Genomic DNA, 20409 nt, shown 5'->3' with positions numbered 1-20409 from the left:
CTTCAATTGACTTCCCTTTTTCTTTCTCATCTTACTTTTTTTAAAATTTGAGATAAGAATGGCTCGAAAATATCCATAATATCCACAGATTACCGATGTGAGGCTTGAAAAGGAAGAAAGGATGGGTGTGAAGATGCATGTGGGACGCCTCCTACCTTTTGTTATCAGGCCCAGAATAGGCCTTGCCCTTGTAAGTAAGCGTCTTAACTTCACTAATCCTGTCTCTACTGGTATGAACATATGGAACTGGGGAAGAGTTTCCTAGAAATTGACCCCAAACAGGATCCTATTACAACAAAGCCTTTAGCCAGCCTGTGCGATCTGAGAGAGTATGAAATGTATAGTAGCAATGAACTATGGTCCTTATATGAATACAAATAACATGTAGTACTGTGCAAAGTTCTTTTCCAAACATGATGCTTTGCACAATCTTGGAGGGATTAGAGGCTCTGAGATGTTGTGTCTTGCCTTGTTAATCTCTGCTAAAGACACAAAGCCAGTAAGTGGTAGGGCTGGTTCTAAATTGAACATCTACTCTTAACTGTGGTTTGACCCAGAATTCTGCTATGACATGGTGCTGTCAAGACCTGTGCTTTGAATGGTTTTTCCAGTAATGGTGACACATTTGCATGAGTCACCTTCCCTCTCCCCATAGGAACAGCATTAGGGACATGTACGAAGGTAGAATAGAGTTGGACTGTGTAATAGGTTCTTTTTTTCCTACATGCTGAGCCAAATGATCTATATCAAGGTCAGACATACAACTTTGAATTTATTAACCCCAAGCTGCAACCAAATGAGTTTCAGTGAAAAGCAGAAACTGGATGATTTTTAGGCTTTGGCAAAATCATTGAAGGATACACTTCTCAACTGATGTGCCCCATTCTTGGCTAATTTTAAGAATGTTGGACATTCATTCTTTCTTTTGGGCCCTATTCATTGCATTCTATGTGATCAACACTGGAAGGCAGGTAAGAATTTATTTTTAATAACTTTTATGTGATTATTTCTGTGATTACTGAGATGTTCCTTTGATGGAAGTGAGAGAATGCTAAAGTGAAAAGGCCATTTTGGTCATCTAATCTAGTCTTCTTTCTCCAGGTGAAAACGATCTTAAACTTTCAAAGACATATTCCTATCTATCTTTTGTTTTGTTTTGAAAGAGTCAGGGTGTCGCTCTGTTGCTGGAGTGTGGTGGCACCATCATAGCTCGCTGCAACCTCGAACTCCTGGGCTCAAGTGATCCTTCTGCCTCAGCCTCCTGAGTAGGTAGGACTATAGGTGTGCACCATCGCACGTGGCTAATTTTTAAATTTTCGTGGAGATGGGGTCTCACTCTGTTGCACAGACTAGTCTCAAACTCCTTGGCCTCGAGCAAGTCTCCCAAAGTGCTGGGATTATAGGCATGAGCCACTGAGCCCAGCCCTATTTTATTCTTACATAGTTCCAGAAATAGAAGAATCATTGCTCACCTCAGTAGCCTGTCCTGGTGTTCAATCACCCTTAGCTCCAGAAAGCTCTCCTCTTTTTCTAACTCGGTATCTCCTTCTCTAGTAAGTCCCTTTGACTCTCCAGCTCCAGGGAGATAACAGAAAATAACTGGTCACCCAGGCAGTGCCTTCCAGCACATACATTGGGACAATTTTCTCCAAATTATTTGAACAGTAACTTTCATTCCTCTGCTTACTGGCAAAAGAAAATTGACTCTGCCAAGAAATATGTGATTGTATTTCTGTTCCCCACCTCTCTCCCCAACTCCCAATTTCCATAAGATGGTGAAGTTCAAGGAAGACATTTCCAATATGAATCATTTTTGCAACAAGCTTTTATTACTTTTTTTAAAACCCATATAAGAAAGACATTTAACAAGAAAATATCCTCAAAACAAACACTTACATACTGAGCAACACAACCATAGAAGGCACTACCAGCAGTTATACCCACCTCTGGGAGGGAAGGATACTCTACACATAACTTTTTTCAGAGGCTTAGACCTTAGCATAGGTCCTGGGTCTAACTGTGCTTTAGATAAAGTCTGAATTTTCCCACATTTATTTCATTTCATAAACACCCTTATCTCTTTATATATACCATATGCCTTTATGTATATGTATATACATGATTTTTTTTTTCCTTCTCAAAAATAAAATAGCCATCCCCTTAGAGGGAGGTTCTCAGCAGCATTCACAGCAGTTGCAGCAGGAGCCATGCCTTCTAGTAATGTTAGAGACATGCGGGACGAAGGGGAACGACTCTCTACCCTGCTCCCTTTAATATACAGCAGGGAGAGAGATTTTTAAGGGAGGGAAGTGATAAGGCTGAGCATGAGATGGCAGATAACCAGGGTTTCTGTGGTTTGAAAAAAATCTTAGAGTTGCGAGCTTATGTTACCTTTGCAGCTCTGAAGACTACACAGAGTTCCTGTGACAAGGGGCAGCATTCCTTCTGGGATCAGGGCAGTGTGGACTCAGCCTGGGTCAGGGAGGGAACTTCTGAGGCTACATGAAGAAGCGTGGGCTTGAACCAACCCAAGAGAGACTGGCAGAGGACAACAAAGAAATGGTTTCTCAGAGGCTGGACTGGAAAACCAGCCCTGCTTCGAATGAAGATTACAAGTCCTTCTCCCTCTGCAGTGGAATGTCTTTGCGGTCCTGGCTTCTTGCTGGCATTGTTTGACGGATTTATTTTAGGATTCAACCTGAACAAGAAGCCAGTACAAATGTAGAGCCTCCCTGTCAATGTGGTCTCATGTCACTTCTTGGAAGTCAAAACTCAGGCACCCAGATGGGAAGGAGGTCTGTGAGCCTCAGCCCATACTAAGAGCGAGGGCTCTCCAAGCCTCGTCTCCCACACCACCGTTGTCTACTTCCCTGGTACAAGTGAGCCGGCAGCAGAGCTTCAGGCACACACGCCCTGCTCCTGTCTCTCTCTGAAAACAAAAAGGCACTGAGGTAAGCGGGGAGGCCAGGCCCATGGGCTCACTGAGCGCAGTGCTGGGCCGGCCCGAGCTTCAGAACAGAAAGGACTCAGAGTTGGCCGAGTTGGAGCGTCCCCCTCTGTAATCAAGGCAACGCCTTAGGCAGCACCTGGAGATCCCAGAGTCCCCAAGGGAGGAGGGAGGCAGTGCTGGAGGCCGAGGGGGAAACCGAGGCAGCCCAGGCCCTCCTCTGTTCGCTAGCTGGGATAAAGACAGCTTGGAGGAGGTTGTCTGCATTGCTTTTTGGCTTTCTCTTACTGCCCGATTTCCCTACTCAGCAGGAGACTTTTAAAATGATAAACGCCTGGTTTCCCTTTGGTGGAAACACATGAGGGTTATGGCAATATTAAATTCAAATTTGTAACTTACAAAGAAATAACGGTTGACAAATATGTGACTAAGTACCACACATATGCAGATATATATGCCTTTGGGTTTACGGATGCACCGTCTCTTGGGCAGTGAGGGCCAGGGCCAGGGCAGGCTGCAGCTTCTCTGGAAATCTCTGAGCCAATCTTAGCTTTGGTGCTCCTAACCCTGAGCTCTGGGCCAGTGGCTTTCTGAATTTCCCTTATGCATGAACAGCGGGCACCTTGGGCCAGTGGGGACAGTCCTTTTATGAGCATTACCCTACTTTCAGGGTCTTAGCTCAGACCTGCTAAGGGAATATGCTACAACTTTTCACTCATAAATAAAGGTATGTAGGTGGCAAATAAGGGACATTGAAGAAGAATCAAAGCCAGAGAAAGAACACGTAGCTCTAAAACCTTCCTTCTTTCCTTTGCCGGCTGGTGTGGTAGGTAGGTTCCAGTCTGGTGACAAGAGAGGCAACTATTTGGTTTGCAAAAGGCTTGCAGAGTGAGAGAGGACAACGGCTGTTTGCTTCACATGAGTTCTGATCTCGGCAGAGTCTGTCGAGGAGCACGGCGTTGGGGTGAGCAGGAGTCAACCCCGCACAAACACTTGTCCATGGAAGAGACTTTGTGCCACAGCTGGAACTGCTGGGTGGGCACAAATGCACCCGCCAGAGGTGTCCTGAGAAAAAGTGTCTGTTGCAAAATAATAATTTTAAGAATAACAATAAATCCGAGAGCATCGGGAGGAGAGGAAGCAGGACCGGTTACCCGGGTTTGCCCTGGGATTCTCTTAAGGCCTCCTCCAGTTTCTGCCTAAACTTGTTATACTTCTTTTGCACTTGCTGGATTTTGTCCTGCTCCTCTTTCTCCAAGATCGTGAGGAAGTTCTGCAGTTCGGGGATAGAGAAGGCATCCCACTGTGAGGCGACAGGGAGATGGGGAGAAACAGAACAGGAGACAGGTTAGAAGTGGAGACGGCCCACGGGGCCCTGCCGCCTCCTTCCCACACCTCACACGTGAGATCCACACACAGTTTGCTACTGGATAGGCAGGTGCAGCGAATGCAGCTTGGGTTTTACATGTCTGTCATACCAGCAGCAAAATTCCAAATCCCGGCATCTTGTGACCAAGAGTTGCTGGTCCATGAACCATGTTTTTATTTGGAGAAGCAATAATCTTACGTTTCTGTGTAGCAGCTGAGTTCTTGGCAGTGCTGCTGGAACCACCCCGGGCTCCCAACATGCAGACCCTCGGGAAGCAGAGGAAGGAGAGTGGCCGTGGACTCAGGAGACCCGGGTGTGAGCCCGACTCCACCTCTCACCAGCCAAGTGACCTCGAGCACATCACTCCACCCTTCCCAGCCACTTTCTTATCTGCCGTGGCATGGGGGTGTCTACCTCCCATGCATGGCTGGGAGAGATCACGAGAGCCTGGCTCAGCCCTGCCTGGAGGGAGCGGGCCTGTCAGGGCAGAAGGCAAGTCTGACTTCTCTCGGGCTGACCCAGGAACAGAGGCCCCATGGGGCCAAGGATTGAGACTCCTAAGCTCTTTAAGCCCAAAGAGCATTAGGTTGTATCTAATTTAGTCCCCACGCCGGATAAACAAGAAACTCGAGGTCCACAGAGAGAAGGTGGCATAACCGTGATCACGCAGCTCATGGAGCAGAACTGGAACTTGAGCCCAGAGGCCTCCAAGCTCCCAGGCCTGTGAGCTTCCACAGGGCCAGCAGTGTTCACACACTTCCAGTGGAACGCTTTTTCCAAACATAGCCTTCCACAGACGCCAGTGTATAAAGCAGTTGGAAGGCAGAGCTGCTCTGGTTGAAATGGAAGAAGGGCCTGAGCCCCACCTGCTGAGAACCCCAAATCTCCACAGTGACCCCCAAGACTGCTCCTCAAAACCCCAGGCCTCCACCGAACACGGTGTGACAAACCCCGAGACCCTCCCCTGCTCTCCATCACTCATCCCAGGACCCCAGGAGCACCAGCCTGGTCTCACCCCAGTTTACAGCACAAGACTGGACACAAGGCAGCCCCCCTAGGGGGAAGGAGGTCAGTATTTAAGAACAAGAGACAGACAAATGTTTCAAAAATGTCTACACCCAGCGAAGCCCAGAGGTGGAGCTTGCTGGGCCTTGGGCCATCCTGGAGCAAAAACAGCCTGGGCCTGAACACAGGGAGTTGCTCAGCCCCGCGCCACCCTGAGTTTTCAGGAACAAAGCACACAAAATCCTTTCCACGGGCCATGCCAGACACAGGCCCTGACTTGCTCCCCCGGGGTGCTTACAATCCTGGCTGACGCGCTGAACCCAGGGCGCAGTGCTCACCCCAACTCGGCTTTCTCTACAGCCATTTTCCTGCTGCTGCTGTGTGGCCCCCACCTACACTGGCTGGTTAGGACGACACCCACCTGCACCCACCCAGGATGCCCCGAGGGCTGGGTTTGTGCAGAGGGTCCAGACCTACCTCCACCTCTCCGGTTTCATTCTCCTTTAGCACAAAGCTGAGGACATCAGTGTCAGGCCCGGCGAGCAGGCGCAGGTAGAGGGGGCAGTCGGCGATGGAGAGCTTCTGGAAGAGCACTGCAAAGCAAGGGGGGTGTTTGGGGGCTCATCCCGGGCAAGAAGGATGGGGCGATGGGCAGTGCAGAGGCGGGGTACTCATAACTGGAAGTGGACAGACATAAGGTCCTTTCAACCTCATGAAATGAACCTGACAAGAATAAAGGGGCGATAACCTTTTATCGTGGGTGTCTGCTCAGAGTTTGAAGCATGTTTCCATTCACATGATCTAAAAGATTAGGAGTGGTGGGCGGATTCCTCCCATGGCACAGGTTAGGAAGTGGGAGCCCAGGGTGTGGTTTTCCTACCGTCACACACGGTAGGGGCACAATGAGCGGCACGAGCTGCCCTGTCAAGCTCGCTGTTCTCGCCTCCCTGCCCAGAGTCCTCCGCGTGTGGCTCTTCCACAGCTCTGAATACCACGGGGACGGCTGGACCCCTGGGACGCAGGAGAAACCCGCTCCTCTGCCCCACGGCTGGCAGGGGTTTCGGAGGGCGGCGCGGACAGAGCTGGGAAAGGCAGCTCCGGCTGGGATCTGTCATACCTTGTCCGTCCTTGTGTGTCCGCTTAAAAAGTGCGAACTTCTGGGGGTTGTCCACGACCATGAACTTCTTGAGCAGCCCCTGGATGACTTCACTGACCGTGGTGGTGCTGCTGATGTGGAGCTGCTTGATGGCATCGAGAGGCAGGTAGAAGGACGTCCGCTTGTCGGTGGTGGCCGCCAGGTTCACCTCCTTGATGGCGTCGTAGATGGACTGGGGCCGGATCCCCGCAGGCACTGTCACTGGCCGCCGAAGTTTCAAATGCACTTTGATGAAGCCCGTGTAGGTGCCGTCTTCACTCTGCCAGTGGGAGCAGCGTCACATGGGGTCAGGGAGGTCTGTCTTGCATTGTCATATCTGCCGCTCTGTTAGCACCCACCTGTCTCCTCGAGTTCCTTCCTGCTTCTGCTGACCTGGGCTTGCTGGAGAGCAGAGACCCATTTCCCCACCGGGGGCAGGAAGGAGAAGGCCCACAGTGTCCAGCCACCAGAGAGGACTTGCGGGGCCACCGTGCCTTTCCCTCTCAAGAGGCTCAGGCTGGCTGCCCCGAAACCTGCCAGCAGGCAGATGCCCGACGGCCTTTGGTGAGTCCCCCTCTGAGAGGCAGGGTGTGGGTGGCCTCTCCAGTCTGCACCTCTGAACCAGGCAGCCGCAGGAAGGCTCTATAAGGCCCTTGGAGACCCAGCCCACTGGGTTTTCTGCTGCATCTTTTTACAAAAGACCCGCAGCCTTTAAGATTTAAACCAGACCCATATGTGACTGGGTTTGCTGGTGTCCCATCCGCCGAAGCCCCAAAGAGCCAGTTGCCGCCAGCCACCAGCAGGGGGCAGGGTTCTCCTACCTTCTCCCCTCCCCACTGAGGGTGTCCTCCCCCAGCCTGGTGCTCAGTTGGGCGCCCTCCCCTCGCTGAGCGAGCGCGGCACAGTCCCAGGGGGAGGAAGGAGAGCTGCTGCCACGTCCCCTTGTCCAGAGCTCCCTGGGGGCCAAGCAACACCAGGCCCGGGTCATCCTATATCATTTGATCTCTTAGTTTACACTGAAGCTCAGGGAAGTGGAGAAAGTTTCCCAGAGTCACATGTGAACAAGTGGAAGGGCCAGAGATTGGATCTGGATCTTATTCCAAAGCCCATTCTATTTCCCTAAAGCACACAGAGGCCAGTGCTGGGGCTGTCAGCCCTCCGTGAGCTCGGAGGCCTCTGGAGACCAGGAGAAGGGGGAGGGGCCCAGAGGGAGGGCACAGGAGCCCAGGCAGAGAGAGGGGTGGGCGCCGCTCACCAGCTTCATGCCCAGGCAGTTCTTCTCGCGCGTGTTGTAGCTGTCGATCTTCTGCTTGATCTCCTGCAGCGTGGGCGGGCGCCGCGGCTCCTCCACGGCCTTGCAGACGCTCTGGAACAGACGCAGGAGGGGGCGGGTGTGCAGCGGTTCTCAGGGTGAGCGGGGACGTCCAGGCCCCGCCACAGGCCTGCCTGACCGAGAAGAATGGAGCACCAGCCCCACACCCCAACACTTATCGCACGGACTGGAGTGAGACGGTGAGAGGTCAGATCCCAGCTGCGCCACTGCCGAGCCGGCCACCCCTGGGGAGGTAACTCACATCTCAGCCTCAGGCTCCTCACCTGTGAAATGGGAACAGCACCTACCCCACAGGCTTGTCTCGAGACCAGTGTGAACGTGCCTGGCACATAGGCCCTGACCATGGATCTGGCGCAGGAGCAGAGCTGCATCTGCACACGGATGGTTGCTATGGGGAAGGAAGCTGGAGGGACAGGTGTGTGCACGTGGTGCCGGAGGGTGCTGATGGGAAAGACAGGAATTTCCCCAGACCCAAAGGACCAAGGACACACAGTTCAGGCCCCATGTCACAGGTCACAGTGCTTTGCACATAACAAGAAGTAAATGTCTGTTTGTCAAATGAATGGGTGAACCGGCAGCAGTGAGGAGCCGTAGCCCTCTGAGATAAGCGAGGAGATAGACCTATTCTGCTGGGGCAGAGGGACAACGGCTTTGACTTAGCACCAACTCTGTGCCAAGTACTTGGCATACATTATCTCATTTAATTCTCACAAACCAAAACTCTGCAAGATAGCTTATTACCCCCATTTTACAGGTGAGACTACCAAGACCAAGAAGAGTTCAGCACGTTGCCTAGTGCCCTGCAGTCAGCATGAAGAACTGCAGTTCTGCAGAACTGAACAGAAATTGCATGTCTGTCCTGTTGTGTTCTTCCTACAACACCAGGATTCATTCTTCTCACAGGTTCCCCTGATGCCCTCTTCCCCCGACTCCCGGGGATGGGGAGGGGATAGGGGAGAAGAAGGAGTACAGGGGTGAATTCTGGGGTCTAAGCAACTCTGCCCGTCAGCCAATTCCCTGGATTTCTCTCGAGTTCACTGTCACCCACTTCCCACTTTTATCGTCACGCTGTCCCTGTGCGTGGCTGAGAGTGCTGGAAGAGGTTGGCCAAACCTGCTGGGAATTTGCCTGATCTTGGAAATCTAGTAGGCTCAGGGAAGATCAGGATTCTCCCTTGGCAAACAGGGAAACTGAGGCCCAGAGAGGGATGACTCTGACACCACGTGACACCATCCTATGAGTGTCTGAGTTTGGCTGGGAATTTCACAGCAACCCCAACATCACACACCACCCAGTGGAACACAGCGGGGCCCCCACAACAGAGCTTGTGCCTGACCTTCCTCTCTTGAGCAAGCCTGTCTCTCTGGGAGACATGCCACATGAAGAATATGCCATGGCTTCCTCCTCGCACTTTCCAATCCCACGGAACCGATGCAACGTCAGCCTCTCGCTGCCAAGAGGAGCTGCGGTGGCCGGGCCTGAGCATGGCTCCAGCCTCCCACCCACCCCACCCCTCAGCACAGAGGGGAGCCGACATCCTCTCTCATCATAGCATCTTCCCCTGGCCTGTCTGCAGCCTCTGGACTCTTGCTCCGGGGCTCCTGATCTCCTGCTAATAGCAGCACTGTGCTGGGTACTTTTTCACATGCCTTCCTTACATACTACATTTTCCAGATTACAAAACTGAGGCTAAGAGAGGTTAAGAAACACGCCGGGCCGGGCATGGTGGCTCACGCCTGTAATCCCGGCACTTTGGGAGGCCAAGGAGGGAGACTCGCTTGAGGTCAGGAGTTTGAGACCAGCCTGAGCAACATAGCGAGATCTCATCTCTACAAAAAAAATAAGAAAAATGAGCCGGATGTGGTGGTACACAACTGCAGTCCCAGCTTCTGAGAAGGCTGAAGTGGGAGGATCACTTGAGTCCAGGAGTTCGAGGCTGCAGTGAGCTAAGATGATGCCTCATGCCTGGGTGACAGAGCAAGACCCTGTCTGTAAAAAAGACAGAAAGGAAAGAAAGAGAGAAGAGAAGAAAAAAGAAACAAACTAACTAACATGCCTGTGGTCTCACTGCTAGTGAGCGGCTGAATAGGGACTGGAACTAAGTCCACCTAAGGCTGGAGCCCACGTTCCTCTCAATTCACCACGTACCACCCTGGGGTGGCCTCTCCTGCTGAAGGGGCCGCCCCACCGCTCCCACGGCGACCAATGAATCTCCGTCCTGCAGGGCAGGGATGAGCAGCTGCTAAACCAAGGCCCATAAATGACCCGGCCTGTGAAATGTTCATCCAAGATGTGTCTGACCAGTGGATCAGGACCCAGCGGCTGCATGTCACCTGTGAAGATGGCAAGGAGGGACTTTCTAACCTCTAGAGTGGGATGCAGCCTCTGGGACGCAGGGCCTACCCTCTTCCTGTGTGTGCCCGCTCGGTGTCTGGGGCTGGACCTGACTCTGGAGGACCACCCGAGGGGAGGCACTCTCAAGTTAAATGATACAAAGAAAACTCTAGAAGCTCTTGGAAGAGCTCCTCTCATAGTTTCCGACCGAACTACAGCCATTTCCCTGTAGGAAGAGGCAGCTGTGTGGTGGGTTTCGAAGGCCTGGTTTTGAACACAGCGAGAGTCAGAGCTGCTTTAGCCTGAGCTTTCTTCTTCCTGTTCCCCTTTTCTGCAGCAGATAAACCCATCTATCCTCTCTCTCCCACCACAAGCCTGGGGAAGTGACGCAAGTGGCTGCGGCTGCCCCGCCTTCCAGGGCTGACCAGAAGACAGTGGCCCTGACCTCACCGTGCTGAGGCCGTCTGGGTGTGGCAGGGAGCCCACCGGGGAGGGCCAGGAGCCCTGCGTGTGGCCAACACGACAAACCTCACAGTCCTGGAATGCCGGCACCCAGGTCTGGGGTGGCTGCTGCCCACGCCAGATCCGGCAGACGCGATCTGACCCACGGACCGAATGAATCACCTCCCAAAGTAGGCCAGCCAGCCACAGCCACGAGGCTCCCTGATCCGCTTCCCACCCACGAGGCAGTGTAGAATCTAGACCAGGGTTTTTTGTTTTTTTTTTTTTTGAGACAGAGTCTCACTCTGTTGCCCAGGCTAGAGTGCCGTGGCGTCAGCCTCACTCACAGCAACCTCAAACTCCTGGGCTCAAGCGATCCTCCTGCCTCAGCTTCCCAAGTAGCTGGGACTACAGGCGCATACCATGATGCCAGGCTAATTTTTCTATTTTTAGTAGAGACGGGGTCTCGCTCTTGCTCAGGCTGGTCTCGAACTCCTGACCTCGAGTGATCCTCCCGCCTCGGCCTCCCAGAGTGCTAGGATTACAGGTGTGAGTCACTGTACCCAGCTCTAGACCACTGTTTCTTAAACTTGCCTGCACCGTGGGATCATCTGGGGAACATTTAGAAGCACGGCCACCAGGGCTTTATCCCTGGAGATTCCGATTTAGTCGGTCTGGGGTGCAGCCTGGGCGTAGGAATTTTTCAAATCTCTCAGCTGATTCTAATGTGCAGCCACGTTTGGGAAGAACTGACATACACAGACCCCTCACAGTTCCAGACCTCAAGGGTCCCCATCCAGCCGCAGAGTTAACACTTTGGCGCCGACAAATATACGCTGCCCTTAAGGTTGACCTAAGAGGCAGTATCTGGGGTATGAACAAGATCAATAATGTAGTAATCTTCCGAGGGTGAGACAAAGACCTCGATTTCTATTCATCTGACAGATTCTCAAGTCTTCAGAGTGAAAAACGTGTCTCTGTCCGTGGGTACACAGCTAGAAACCCAGCAGATAGAGTTTTGTCTCTTGGGGTGACCCAAGATAGAGACAGAATGGGGAACTCTTACGATTTGACAAATACAGGCATTGGCCCGTGAGGTGTCTTTCCTGGAGGGTTTACACATCTCCGTGCATATGGCAGGGAATTCATCTGCTCTGATTAAGCCCCTGGCATTGGCGGCAGATGGCTGAGCTGTTCCCAGTGCACCCGGCATGTCCAGGGTACTGGTGAAAAATAGGTTTGTGCTCACATGTGCTAAGCCGTGGAAAATGGCTGTGTCCTCTTTTAGCTCTCAAGCTTATTCGGGTACAGCCAAGTGCAGAGGCTGGGTGCTGGGGTGAGAGCAGGGATGCCCGTCCCCCGAGCGATTCTCTAATGTTTCCACTGAAATATTCTTTGCAAAATCAGGAGGACCACACCCCTGTAGTCTGGACCCTATCTCAGAGCTGATTTGCCCTAAGTCAAGGTTTCTTTTATTCTTTTTTTTTTTTTTTTGAGATAGAGTCTCACTCTGTTGCCCAGGCTAGAGTGCCGTGGTGTCAGCCTAGCTCACAGCAACCTCAAACTCCTAGGCTCAAGCAATCCTTCTGTCTCAGTCTCCCAAGTAGCTGGGACTATAGGCATGTGCCACCATGCCTGGCTAATTTTTTTCTATATATATTTTTAGCTGTCCAAATAATTTCTTTCTATTTTTAGTAGAGACAGGGTCTTGCTCTTGCTCAGGCTGGTCTCAAACTCCTGACCTCGAGCGATCCTCCTGCCTCGGCCTCCCAGAGTGCTAGAATTACAGGCGTGAGCCACCACGCCTGGCCTCTTCTATTTTTAAAATAACAAAAACGAAACTGGCTAATTCTGCATGCTAATCAATGACATACACAAAGTCTCAATTTTGGTCACTGGGGAGTGACCCAATGCTCTGAGGACAGGCTCTGAGCGAGTCTGGTGGCTTCTAGTGTCCCCAGGTGGGCACAGGCCCCCCCAGGAATGCTGCAGCAACAGAGGGGCATCCCAGGGGCAGGAGTGGGCTGGGAACAACGTGCGTCCCACCCTCAGTGCTGCAGCCATCATATATATTCATGCCCACTTTTTCTTGACCTCAATCACACAAACCTTATTTTTGCTAACAACTTCACTCTCCTTTTTAAACTTGTCAGCCTCTTCTCCTTCCTACCAGGTACTTTCACCACATCAGTCCTATCTGCCCATCTGACGTCCCCTCATCTGTTAAGCCCTCTCTGATGACCCCAGCCCAGAATGACGATGACGATGATGATGATGGTAATGATGATCCTTCATTACATCTAATTATGGGCCATGCACTATTCTACTCACCTGGCATGTCCTAGCTCACTTCATCCTCAAAGCAAATTTATGACAGATACTACTATGATGCCCATTTTATAGTAGAGGAAACTGAGCTACAGTAAGGTTAAAGCAAACCTACCACTAAAGCTAACACTGTACTATCTGGTACTTAAATATGCATCTATTTATATTAAACTCCAAGTAGATCATCTGTCTAAGTTTTTCTTCCCAACTAGACTGAAGCTCTTAGTGGCTTACATCATATTTCTATTTCTTTCTTTCTTCTTTTTTTTTGAGAGACAGGGTCTTGCTATGTTGCCCAGGCTGGAGTACAGTGGTTATTCACCAGCTTGATCCTAAGTGCATTACAGCTTTGAATTCCTGGCCTCAAGTGATCCTCCCACCTTTCCCTCCAAAGAAGCAGGGACTACAGGTGTATGCCACTATGCCCAGCATACTTCTGTTTCTTCTCATGCTTGGTGGCACTGAGCATGAGGCAGATAGTAAATATTTGCTCAAGAACCTTCCATGGTCCCCCACTGTCTACAGTGAAAAAAAGGTCTTAGTTACTCCTAGGAATTACAGTGCAGAGAGCCTTGGATTTCAACTAGAATGAGTTCTGGGAGAGATGCAACCACACCTGTCTTTTCCACCACGGCATCCCCGAGCCTAGTTCCAGCTGGACACGTAGGAGGGGTTCCGTAAGTATGTGCAGGATGAACACAAGCGGGTGCTTGCCTTCTGACTCCCATTATAAACTATCTGATCTTGAGAAAGTCAGATAACCTCTTTAAGCCTAAGTTTCTTCACCTATAATTTTGGGATAAAAATCCTTTGCCCCATAGGATTTGTGCAAAGGTAAAATCAAATGACATAATGGGTATGAAACTGTTTTGAAAATGATCAAACCTGTCCAAAGGCATGTATTGTTATTGTCATCCCAGGAAAACAAAGTCCTACCCCTCTGAGCCAACCTCATTTCTCACTTTCCTTGAGCACTTATTCTAGATTAGCCCCCAAACCCTCAGAGTTCGCTCATTTCTTTCTCGACTCCAGTGATTGGCAGACTTCTTCTGTAAAAGGCCAGAGAGTAAATATTTTAGGCTCTGCAGGCCATACAGTCCATTGCAACTACTCAAGTCTGCCATTGTAATGCAAAAGCAGCCACTGGAGGAGTGTGGTTGTGTTCCGATAAAACTTTATTTATAGACCCTGGCCCACGGGCAGTGGTTTGCTCTACACCGTTGTTTGTGCAGTCTAGATTACATACTGGAAGACATACTCCTCGTTTCCCCTAGTTCCATCTTCTCCATGTAGTTTCCCAATGAAATTTCTCCAGCCCAGAATCAATCTCCCCATTCTCTGCTCTCCTAATACATCAGATCCCTGATTCCCAAATGGAGAAAGATACACGTAGTTTTGCCCTGGTCCCTTCCTTTCTCCTGAATCAGACTTCCTATGTTTCCTGTGTATTTCCTCACAACACCAGTTAATGGGCCTTTGTCACTTCACTCTCACTTAATGGACACTTTTCACAAGTAGACAAAGGCTTGGTCACCTCACTGGAGTTCTGCTCGCTCTCCATTCTCCAAGGAGGAGGTAAGAAAGCTGGTGGGGGCGGGGATGCAGGTGGGTGGCTAGGCCCACTCACTGGCTTAGAGACTCACTCCTGAACACCAGCCCCATGGCCCCAAAGCCTCCAATTCCTGTTGCGGCAAAACTGCAAATGACCACGTGTCATAGATCTCTGTAGCTGCTTGCTAATGTTAAATCCATACCGCAAGAACTGATGGAGGTGATTTCAGAACCTGTATGGCTACATTTGACATCTAATTATATGCTGCTTTTTATTGTTTAATGATTGCTTAACATATGTTAATCCCATCTCCCCAATTAGATGCTCCCTGGAGGGAGACAGACATTAGTCTGGGGCTCAAACTTCTTTGGCACCCACTGTGGGGATTGGCTAACTACTGGGCTGACCTCCAAGGAGGTGTCAGATAAATACCTGTTGATTGGGTGGCAGGGCAGCCTGGGTGACTCCAGCCCAGAGCCCGCTGTGGGCCTTGACACCAGACAGCCAGGTCCAGGAGCACCACACACTGTCCTGCACCCCACAGGTCTAATGCCAAGGGCCTTGGCTGGCAGCCAGCCCTGTGGCTTGGCTCTCTGCAGCTTGCTGGTGAGAATGAATGTAAGACCATCAAATTATCTGTGACCTTCAACAAGTCACTTCCCCTCTCGGGGCCTCAGTTTCCTCATCTGCAGAATAATGAAGTGAGACCAGAGAAGCTCTAGGGCCCTTTGCAGGATTCAGATCTTCCACATAAGATAAGGTGGTTTTTTTCATCACTGCTTCCTCTTCTATTTCAGAGAATTGGGTGTGAGAATGGGTCCCCTCAGAAGCTAGCCGGGCACATCTGAATTGCAGCAGGACGCCTGGTCTAACGAGTACTTAAGAACATTTCTAACCCCTACGAGTTTACTTTTCTCACTGCTCACTACCTGCTTTCTCTGCTCAGCAGCAAGACTGGGGCAAGCTCAAGTAGGTCTGTACCTTCTTAACTCATATGACTCAAGAAAACAAAACAAAAAATACCCCGGAAGCTTGAGCCTTTGCCACATTTCCTCTTTCTCAGCTCTTAGCAAATCTGTCAGCAGCAATTCTTTCTCCCCTTGGGTGGAAGCATCTCCAGGCCTGAGCCAGGGAGGAGAGCTTGAGGCATCTCCTGCAGAAAGACCACCCGCAGATGCCTTTCAGACCCCACATGGCTGGTATGGCTGGGGGGCCTGCTCTAAATGGGAACCTTGAAGGCAAGGGGCAGCCACCCATCTGTGGGGACTGGGTTTGGAACGCCCTCCTCAATGTCCAAACCACGTTCAAGGGTCACTGGTCCCCTTGTGATGATCTCAACCAGAAAGGGAAGAGGAAGCACCATGGGCCTCCTGGCAGGGCCCCCTCCCAGGCCCTAAAGGGCCTGTGTTCTGGGATGGATTCCAGTCCCACCCGTGGCAGTGAAAGGGTTGATTCCCACAGTTCCCTCCATGGAGCTGTCCATTGTCCCCAAAATAGAAGGGTTAGAAACTCCTAAACTGTGTTCTCCAATAGGTTATTCACTGCAGAGCAAGGAAGGGGCTTCGGCATGGAACCATCCGTGCAAGCAGCTCTGGCAGCATGTAGCAGAGGAGCAGGGGAGACAAGGAGGTGGGGGGTTGAGCAACGAAAGAATCTGAAGTCCCAAAAGAGAAAAATGCAGAGCAGATGGTCAATGTCGACAGTCAGTCCTCTGGGTGAGGACTGTGAAACGCACCTTGGGAGGTGAAGCAGACAGGGTGTGGTCCCTGCCCTTGGGAGCCCCCAGGTTATCTAGGAGGGAAGGCAGAGACGCGTGCACTGTGGCACAACAGAGCAAGTACAGTCAAGAAGCCTCAGGCAGCCCAGATCAACTTCCTGTGGTGAAGGTCATTCCAGCAGGTTCCCCAGGGTGCCAGCATGTTCCAGAGCCTGGACACAGGGTCCCCATTCTTTGAGGTGGCCATCTCAGTCTATGCACAGGAGCAGCTCACCTAGGGAGAGTCAGGACCAGGGAACAGAAGCCCCATGCAGGAAGCCAAGAACTGCAGGGACCTAGGTTCAAGCTCTGCAGTGCCCCATTACAACAATAAAAATTGCCAACAGCCGGGCACTGCCCTGAGGGCGTCACAGTCAGGATCTCATTCAATCCCCTACCCAACTCAACAAGGGAGGTACCCTTACTACCCAGCATCCCTGCTGTTGACTGCTAGACCATGCTGCCATGCACGCTGGGCCACAGGTGGCCTGTGCTGGCCATGCCCTTGGGTCTTCTGTGAACTTGAGCAAGTCAATCTCACTGAGAGTCCGATCTTGTTGTTTGTGCAATGCAGTTTACACATTTGTTGTGGAGATTAAAGGAGACTGTGCATCCGAAAGTGCTTAGCACAATGTAAGTACACAGTAAGCACTCAATAAACGTTACTGATTGCATCACTGTCTGAATCATCATCACCATCATCAGTAGTCGTTTGTCTAGCAGGACAAAGGAGAGGCTGGTCAGTGGAGACTGGCCCAATATGAGAGTCCTCATGCCTTTGACCTTGATTCCCTGCCAGTCCTTTCAGCCAGGGCCACATCGTGACTTTCATAGTTCTGAGCACTTTTGTCTTTGGGGACATGGGACCCTTCCTCCATAAAAAAACATTGAAAATTATATTTTTATGATTGCACTGGCACAAAGACAAATATATTAACATCCTATATTTTCTTCAACTTAAAAGTTCATTTTTTTCCTCCTGATTTTAAAAGAAATCAAAACATTTTGATGGGCTTCTAAAGTACTGTGGGTCCCTGGCCCTGCACCTGCGGTGCCTCACGGATGTTCTGGCTGCTACGCTGGCCGCGCTTCCCAGCTGTTCAGTCTCAGGTAGGTTGACCGACTGTCCTGGCTTGCCAGGAGCGAGGGTTTTCTCTGGGTGCAGGACTTTCAATGCTAAAAACAGGGCAGTCCAGGAGCAACCAGTACATCTGTGACCCTAGCCCCAGGGACCCCCACTCAGGTCCAGAGGGCTCCGTCCTCTCTTTTCCTCTCTGCTGCGGGTCCCAGGGACACTGTGTGCTCTCCTGTCCTCTGCGAAACTGTACCCATGGACTCGATTCTGGAGCTTCTTCTGACACTGCCCCTGATCCCCACCACACACCCCAAGGTCAAGCCATGGCCTAGGACACAGTTTGGTGGCTGCCCGGAAGATAAGCACTATCCCTGCGGCTGTATCCAGAAGGTAAGCTCCGCAGGGCAGGGACCCGGCCTTGTGCACTAATGCCGCCCCCAGAACACACAAGAGGGGCTCATTAAACATTTGCTCAATGAATTGAATAACACACAAAGTAGTAGGAAAACACACACACACACACACACACACACACACACACACACACACACCCCTCAAATCCCAAAACAAATGCAGGGGAATTGAAATGTTCCAGTATTTTATAAAGTTCTTACGGGATTCCTGGTCCATGGACCTATTTAATTCTGAGACAATAAGTGAAGACCAGATACAATGTCTGTCCTCTATTTCTGGGGGTAGATAACCCAAACCCCCCCTTCCATTTCTATTCTTCCCTCCTCTGGGTCTTCATGAAGTCCCCTTTTCAGCTCAGAGGTCTAAAGTATGAATCCAGGCAGAATAAGGTAGCACCCATTCTTCTTAGATGGCCATAGGAATTTTCCCTCTGGGGATTTTCTCATGCCAGAAAGAGTTTCTAGAAGGTCTTTCTTCAGGTCAGTTTTCCTCACTGGGTTTCCAGCTACGTCCCTGTCCCCTCACTCAGCCTCCCCTAGGTCAGCCTCCTTTCAGTCTCCCTGAGCCCTCAGTCTGACCATTCGGCCTGGGAAGTCCTTCTCTTCATCGGATAGAATTTGCCCCCTGCCCCTGGAACTGACAGTATGTCTTTTGGGATACTCATTTTTATCTAGAATTAGTGGACTTTCCAACAACATCAATGTATGCCCAATTATTCCAGCATTGATTTCATCCTCTGTATATTAGTGTTAGTGGTACAAGCCTGTCTCCCCCATTAAACCATGAGCACCCCAAACTCAGCGACTGCACCTTTTCTATCTTTGTATTCGCAGAACACCCTGGATCAGAGTGCTGTGGAGTGAATTAGGAATGAACGATGGCTAGGGGAGTGAGTGGGTCCCAGTACCCTGTCCCGGGGCAGGGACTCCTTAAGAGTCTCTCCTAAGGCTAGACTCAGCTCTTCCAGAGGATTACATCGCATATCATATGTCTGATAAGACATTATTATTCAGACTATATACAAAAAACTCCCATCATGCAACAAAAAAATAAACAACCTGATTAAAAAATGGACAAAGGGCATGAACAGACACGTCTCCAGAGAAGATCTATAAATGATCAAGAAGCACATGAAAAGATGCTCAACATCACTATTCATTAGGGAGATGCAAATTAAAACTACAGTGAGATACCACTTCACATCTATTGGCATGGCTATTATTAAAAACAATAACAACAGAAAATGAAGTATTGGCATGGATGTGGAGAGATTAGAACCCTGTGCATTGCTGGTGTCAATATAATATGGTGCAGCCACTGTGGAAAATGGTATGGTGATTCCTCAAAAAATGAAACATAGAATTCCCATATGATCCAGCAATTCCACCTCTGGGTACGTACCCGAAAGAACTGAATGCAAACAGATATTTGAACACCCATGTTCACAGCAGCATTAATCACAATAGCCAAAAGGTGGAAGCAACCCAAATATTTATCCATGGATGAACAGATGAACAAAATGTAGTGTATAAGCACATACACACAAACACACACACACATACAATGGAATATTATTCCAGCCGTAAAGAGGAAGGAAATTCAGACACACACTATAACGTGGATGAACCCTGAAAACATTATACAGAGTGAAATAAGCCAGTCACAAAAGGGCAAATAGTGTATAATTCTACTTATGTGAGGTTTCTACAGTAATCAAATTAACAGCGACAGAAAGCAGAACACTGGTTGCCAGGCACTGGGGAGGGGAACACGGGCAGTTGCTGTTTAATAGGTGGAGTTTCAGTTGAGGAAGATGAAAAGTTCTAGAGATGGATCGGTGGTGATGGTTGCAAAACAATGTGATTGTCATACTTAATGCCACTGTACGTAAGAATGGCTAAAATGGTAAATTTTATGTCATGTGTATTTTACCGCAATAAAAAAAAGGATTCCAAGGGCAGGGGAACGTGGAGGCCATGTAACTGGCTGGTTTTATGTGGTCTCTATAAAGCTAGAGCTTCCCTTGCTATGTTCCAGGCAAGTGAGGAGTGAAGCCCACTTCTAAGCAAGTCAGCCCCCTTCATCTTCCGACCTCCAGGAGCAGACGCTTTTCCTAGGACTAATCCACCCCCCTGGGAGGAACACTGAAAAATGAACGCTAGGGGTGACCTGGACAGCCCAGCCCAGCCCAGCTCGGAAGAGCAGCCGCGGGCCTGGAGGCGTGCCTGCTCACAGCCGCCCAGGGTCTCCCCAGAAAGGAGATCAGGGCACAAGCTGCGCCCCTGGACCTGGAAGGGGCCTCACGATGGACTAGTGCTAGCGCAACCTGCGTCACAAGGAGATTCAGGTCGTGGGGACTTCCCAGCCCGCTTCGGCTGTTCTCCCAATACCTTGTCATGGCAAGGTCAAGGAGCTGTGCCTGGCTTTCCAACCTCATATGCACCCCCAGGGATGGATGTGGCCATAAAGTCACCTTACACTCTTGGGGCCACAAAGCTGGCAGCTGGCCGCAGAGTTATCCAAACCCACCTTCAGATCACTGCCTTGCTCTCATGTAGCGGAGAACGCTTTAAACAAAGTTGTTTCAGCTTTACATAAAAGTCCCAGATGCTCTGAGAGCCAAGCCTTGAGAGAGAGGTGGCTTTAGGCACCCAGCTCATGAGTTCTGACTACAGGCTGCCCAGGATCCAGGTGCTGTGACTGCGGGCACACTCTCCCTC

The 20409-nt window shown here is 50.5% G+C and overlaps 1 protein-coding gene across 3 annotated transcripts in view; it reads right to left on the bottom strand.

The window, feature by feature from the left end:
* Positions 1 to 1807: 1807 nt before the first annotated feature.
* The window catches only part of RASSF5 (Ras association domain family member 5), a 60406-nt gene continuing 41804 nt past the window's right edge, over positions 1808 to 20409 (bottom strand). For 2 of the 3 annotated variants that reach the window (XM_045536588.1, XM_045536590.1), the window contains 4 exons: positions 7712 to 7822; positions 6439 to 6736; positions 5799 to 5914; positions 1808 to 4250 (listed from right to left, as the gene is read on the bottom strand). In XM_045536588.1, coding sequence (XP_045392544.1) covers positions 4098 to 4250; positions 5799 to 5914; positions 6439 to 6736; positions 7712 to 7822 — 678 coding nt within the window. In that variant the 3' untranslated portion in view covers positions 1808 to 4097. The remainder of the gene's footprint in view (positions 4251 to 5798; positions 5915 to 6438; positions 6737 to 7711; positions 7823 to 20409) is intronic. The other variant, XM_045536589.1, reaches the window with a different exon arrangement.

This window comes from Lemur catta, chromosome 23, assembly GCF_020740605.2.
Source record: "Lemur catta isolate mLemCat1 chromosome 23, mLemCat1.pri, whole genome shotgun sequence".
Taxonomy (NCBI): domain Eukaryota; kingdom Metazoa; phylum Chordata; class Mammalia; order Primates; family Lemuridae; genus Lemur; species Lemur catta.
The sequence above is the reverse complement of the archived record's forward strand: the minus strand, read 5'-3'. Positions and strand labels throughout refer to the sequence as shown.